This window comes from Mus caroli, unplaced genomic scaffold (genome assembly GCF_978045245.1).
Source record: "Mus caroli unplaced genomic scaffold, Mus_caroli_1 scaffold_13, whole genome shotgun sequence".
NCBI classification, from domain to species: Eukaryota; Metazoa; Chordata; class Mammalia; order Rodentia; family Muridae; genus Mus; species Mus caroli.
The window spans coordinates 59103103-59109102 of NW_028227268.1; the positions used below are offsets into that span (position 1 = coordinate 59103103).

The 6000-nt window shown below is 51.0% G+C and overlaps 1 protein-coding gene across 1 annotated transcript in view; it reads left to right on the forward strand.

Annotated features, from left to right (window-relative positions):
• Positions 1-5703, forward strand: part of Cox10 (cytochrome c oxidase assembly factor heme A:farnesyltransferase COX10) — a 119282-nt gene extending 113579 nt beyond the window's left edge. Inside the window, exon 7 of the mRNA XM_021177982.2 lies at positions 3227-5703. Within this exon, the coding sequence (XP_021033641.1) occupies positions 3227-3660 (434 nt within the window). The 3' untranslated portion in view covers positions 3661-5703. The remainder of the gene's footprint in view (positions 1-3226) is intronic.
• The last annotated feature ends 297 nt before the right edge of the window (positions 5704-6000 follow it).

Genomic DNA, 6000 nt, shown 5'->3' on the forward strand with positions numbered 1-6000 from the left:
CGGCACACAGTGCCTTGTGCAGAATGCCCTTAGGATTAGCCCTGGTGAGGCCAGGTAGCATTGGAGGATGAGGATAAGGACTTTGATGGGAACCAGGGGGAATTTGACTTCTGGAAAGAACTTGTGGAGGGCTCAGACTTGTAGGGAGGTAGGTAGAGAAGGGCCAGAGCTTTGTACTTCTTCGCCTTAGAGTGCAGCTGCTCCAGTGTCTGCGATGGAAGGTAGAAAGAGCACCTCGAGGTGGAGAGAGCCCCAAGCGCCTGTGCGCAGCCTCCTCCTCAGTATTCCCAAGTCCCTTGCAAAGAACTCTACACACTGGGAATGCCCACTGGTGTTCCTGTCTCCAGAGGACTTGTCATGTGGCCTTTTGTCTCTCCTGTGTGGTTGATAAACTAGTCCACTTCCTGCTTCCCTTTGTCTGTCTCTCCATAGAAATCTATTGCACTGAGGCTGACCACACATGTTAGTCCTCAAAAAAACAGCTTTAAGGTCTGTGACCCTGAAGCTCTGGGACAGCTCTGCTTCCACCCGCTTCCTCAGCTGCCTAACCCTGAAAGCACAACTGTGGCCAGCCATGGAGCAGGCAAGCTTCATGGCCCACATTTAGAGAGGAGCCTGTTGGGCCAAACCCAACCCCAGCTTTCACCACAGTGGGGTTTTTATCCTTACTAAGGCCTTGTGTGGATGCTGAATGCCAGTGGATGGGCTTCAGTAAGGGTAGCAGGTACCCACCAGGCATCCCCAAAGGAATTATCGTGGCAAGAGTACTTGCTCCTATTTACGGTCCCCACCCTTCTGGGAAGGTACTGTGTGGCTGAATTGCTGAGCTTCCTTTGTCAATAGTGACAGAAGAGCATTTCTGGACTTGGGCAGAGGTAGAAATGAGGGAGCCCCCACCCCACATCTGTTTCTTGTAGAAATAATAAATAGTTTTGAAGAGAACTGAAAAATCTCACCAAGTGTCACTAGGAAGACAGCACTGAGAGCAGGTCTGTGGTCAGGCCAGCATTCTCTCTGCTGTTCACACATGCACTGTGGATGCGTTTCTCTCACACACACATAATAAGTAAGGGCATTCTTGTGCTCTGGGGTAGCCATCACTGAGCAGCAGAGCCTCAGACAGTCACTGTCCTAAAAACCCACTCCCACAGATGCACAGCTGTTCCCTAGATCACTGCTGTGATTAAAGGGGAGGAAAGCTGATGTTTCTCCCAGGTAGGTCTAAGAAAATGAGGAAGCTTGTTTAAAAGAAGCCCATAGTGTCGTGTGCTAGTAGTAATCCTGGCACTCAGGAGGCTACTGCAGGAGGATTACTTTAAGTTTGAGGCCACCCTGGGCTACATGGAGAATTCCATCCCAAACTGGCCTGAGAATGGAATGCGGTCTCTAAAAACATAAAAGTGAAAAGGAAAGAGAGGATGAGAACAAAGACTTCATGAATGAGTAGGTGGCAGCTCACCCTGTAACGTGCTTCTTGCAGAAGCCATCCCTTGCTCCCCAGAACAAGTGAGGTGCCTTCTCTCTATAGCCTGCAAGTCCTTTCTGTCCCTAAGGTGTTACTACTTCCCAACAGTCTGCAACTCCATTTGTGTTGTCTCCTTCCCTGGCCAGAGCCCAGCAGAGAAACATTAACCCCCTCCCCCTGCCCACCCCCCAAAGCAGACCAGTTGGTATCTGCTGTCAGGGAGGACAGGCGGGCCCAATAAAAATGGGCTTCTTGGAGGAGTGAGGCTGGGGGGGGGGGGGGTGTAGAGCACTCTGTTCGTCCCACCAGGAAGGTGGGCCCCACCACAGCCCTGAGCTGACCCGGTCTGTCCTGCTCCAACTCACCTTATCTTGATGAAGAAAGCGGTTTGTTTTCTTCTCTTCCCGAGCAGCAGCAGTTGAAGCCCATCAGGCAGAGCTGTGGGTGGTTTTCCCACTGAAGTCCATTAAGCTGTGGATCCTAAAGAGATTTCATTTGTGACACGAGCCAAACCCATACCAGCTTCCTCTCAGAGACAGCAGCTTGCTGCTTTTCCAGAACTGAGCTGCTGTCTGAGTGCTCTCGTTCTGAGGCAAAGCACAGCCAAAACTTTCAGCTGCACAACAGACTACTGCAGTTGGCACACCAGAGGCTGAAGGGACAGTAAGGGGCAGAACTGGAGGGAGAGTCCCCATTGCTGCCGATTTAACCATGTCAAGCTTGTTCTTTCTCGGTCATTTCTAGAATAAAACCCACCTGGAGCTCTGAGCCTTACCATCCCTCCCCTGGGCCCTCCTGTCTCCCCTCACCCATGCCCTGGTTCTGTTACCACAATGAATTTTCCTTGGCAAAACACTTCCTGCTCTTGTCATAACCCCACCCCATGCTGTGGCTGTCATTACTACTGTATATCATACTCAGCCCAAGGCCTGAAGGTCCAAGACAGCTTGTGAGATCTACTATGGCTTTCCCAAACATGAAGCTCAGGGTCCTTAAGGCCACCCTGTGCTCTGAGAATCTCCACCACCTGACAGTCGCAGAGTTAGCTGTATTGTCCCATCAAAACACGAAGAAGTCTCGGTCACCACCATTTGCTCCTTCAGCTGCTCTAGCCTTCCCTGCCTGCCTTCCAATTCCCAAGACTCCGTGTTGAGTGTCCTGTGTGTGTCACTGAAACGGGTACCAGTTTCTTATCTTAATGAACTAGAAAGTGCCTCTCTCGTTATTTCCAACAATCCTCTCCCATGGGAATCCCTCCTGTGGGAAGGGTACTACTGGGCATGCTAGAATAGTCTGAGAAGAGGAGCCACAACTGAGAAAATGCCTCCATCAAATTAGACTGTAGAGAGCTCTGTTGGGACATTATCATCATCATCATCATCAAATTAATATGTTAAGGCCCAGCTCACTGGGTGCAGTGCCACCTCTGGTTAGGTGGTCCTGAGCTATCTAAGAAAGCAGACTGGGCAAGCCATGTTAGGCAGCCACTGAGCAGTGGCCCTCCATGGTGTCTCAGTTCCCACTTCAGGTTCCCCCTTGTGTCCCTGCTGAAACCTCTAAACAAACTCTTCCTAACATTGTCTTTGGTCGTGGTGTTTCTCACAGCAGTAGAAAGCACACTAAGACAAGAGGGCTGAGACAGATTGCTGGCCACCTGAGCACAGGCCTCCTGAGAAGTTCACTTTGAGGCTGAGAGAGCCTTGCTTTGGAGATGGCCGCTGACACCTAACTGTTCCCTTTTCTCCCCACCCCTCCTCACAGGAGCGCTTCTTCTGGGAGGGATCCTGTACTCCTGGCAATTCCCCCACTTCAATGCCCTGAGCTGGGGCCTCCGTGAAGACTACTCCCGAGGAGGTTACTGCATGATGTCTGTCACCCATCCAGCCCTCTGCCGGCGGGTGGCACTGCGCCACTGCCTGGCCCTGATTGCTCTGTCGACTGCTGCCCCGGTCCTGGACATCACCACCTGGGTCTTCCCTGTCATCTCCCTCCCCATCAACCTGTACATTTCCTACCTCGGCTTCCGCTTCTACGTGGATGCAGACCGCAGGAGCTCAAGGAAACTGTTCTTCTGCAGCCTGTGGCACCTGCCGCTGCTCCTGCTGCTCCTGCTCACCTGTAAGCAGCGGCCCGGGCAGGAGCGGGACAAGGGAGAGGCTCCGAGCCCAGAGCCAGCCGGGGTGTGGGGAACATGAGAGCAGACACGTGCAGACAGACACACGTACAGCACTGTCCTGGGCCAGCAGGAAGGGTATTTTGGTGATTCTGGCTAAGAGAGTTGGATGGTGTCAGCTGGTGGCAGATCATCTGGTGCTGTGTCGTCACTTACCCGTCCTTTTAATATTAATATCCAAACTGCTTCCCAAACAAGAAAGGGACTAGCATATGGGGTCAGTACAAAAAAAAAAAAAAAAAAAGAATATTTCTTCTCTTGGAAAGTCTTTATGCATCTTTCCCTCCAGCCCTGTGTTCTCTCACCCACATGATATATATGCACATCCTCCTCCCTCCACCCCAGGCCAGCCCCGCCCCCGACACACACGCATATGTGCACACACACACACACACATGTGTGCGTGCATACTCACCTCCTGGAGGCCACTGTGGTCAAACAGGTGAGTGCTTGTGACCCAACCTCTGTAGTTCCACATCTGGAAGCTCCCACACACTGCCTCAGAAGAACACATAGTGTGGCTACAGCACGCCTTCTCTGCCAGTAAGATGGGGCCTGACTCTACCCTACCAGTGTTCTCAACCACATATTCCCTCAAGTAACACAGCACCCGGCCTGGGCTGCTCACTGGGAGTGGGGATTCTAAACGGTTGCCTGCAGATCCCAGGCCACATGGCCAGCACACACCACCACTTCCAATCCCACCCCATACCAGGAGTTCAGAAACCCCAGGAAATACGCCACGTGCTCATCATGCTCTCAGGCATGGGCTCAGCATTTCTTTCTGGAAGGGCATCACTCAGCCTAACCTGAGGGAGAGGGTGAGCTGCGTCAGCAACCGTTTTGTGCCCACTTATCTCTTGTGCAAACCACATTTCCACACTGGCGCCTCCTGAGTCCAGAGGCGCTGGCCTCCATGCCCAGTGGTATTCAGAGAGGGCAGCAGGGCTCCTAGTGGCCATGGGTCCAGCTCTGGAACTCCATGGCCTCTGATGTAAAATGCAGGGACCTGTAGGTCTTCGGACTGTTGTGTACTCCCAGGGCTACAGAGAGCAATGCTGCCTTAAAATTGTGGAGCCAGCCGGGCGGTGGTGGCGCACGCCTTTAATCCCAGCACTTGGGAGGCAGAGGCAGGCGGATTTCTGAGTTCGAGGCCAGCCTGGTCTACAAAGTGAGTTCCAGGACAGCCAGGGCTATACAGAGAAACCCTGTCTCGAAAAACCAAAAAAAAAAAAAAAAAAAAAAAAAAAAAAAAAAAATTGTGGAGCTGCCAGTGTTTGAGTTCCTTGATCTCCCAGGGTGCTGGACCCTGTCAGGATTCCCTCCAGGGCTTTAAGCCACACAGAAAACGGTTCTTAAATTTGGACTGTCCTCTCAAAATGTGGAAGAAAGGCTTTGGCCGTGACCAAAGGGAGAGCACTTGCTTAGCTCTGGGCTCGGGGTTTGAACTTAACACCACCACAAAAGGTGGGGAGGATGGTGTCCAGAGTGCCTGCAGACAGTGTGCCCGGTACCTCTGTCACCTATTGTAACGTTACCTCCTGGCTGTGCCCTGTGGTAACAGGGAATGGCGATGTCTGCAAAGAACGTCTAGGACTTGTTGCGGCCTTAAAGTCTGTAAAGTGTGTTGATTCTCCTGCTGCAGTAAAACAGTTAAAAGACCCTGAGCGTGTGTCCTGTGTTTCCCAGCCATCCCAAGCCTCCTCCAGGAGCTAGCTGCCAGCGACAGCACCTCCGGATTTCCTTCCTTCATTTTTCCTAACTGTAAACTGACAAATTATACTTTGTAGCTATTTATAGAGCATAGAGTGATGTGATTTATGAATCCACATAGCAGGGTCATAGCATAACCGTTGTCTCAAGTGATGATGGTGATATTTGAAGTTTTAGTGTTTTTTGAAATGTATGTTATTTTTTTACTGTATTTACCACACAATACAGTGTTTTAAAAATAAGCCGGGCGTGGTGGCGCACGCCTTTAATCCCAGCACTCGGGAGGCAGAGGCAGGCGGATTTCTGAAGTTCGAGGCCAGCCTGGTCTACAAAGTGAGTGCCAGGACAGCCAGGGCTACACAGAAAAACCCTGTCTCGAAAAAACCAAAAAAAAAAAAAAAAAAAAAAAAAAAAAAAATTAAATTAAATTAAATAAATAAATAAATAATGCCCCTCCTCTCCTCCCTCCCTGTCTGGCCATCCTCTCCTCTACCTCTCAGCCTTAGCCAGTCAGCCACCCTCCTATTTGGGGTTTAAATAGTTTTTATTTTCTTTTGGTTTGGTTTGGTTTGGTTGTGATAGTGGTTTTGAGACAGGGTCTCATGTAGCCCAGGGATGCCCCTGTATCCCTAATGTGTGTCTGCCTCCC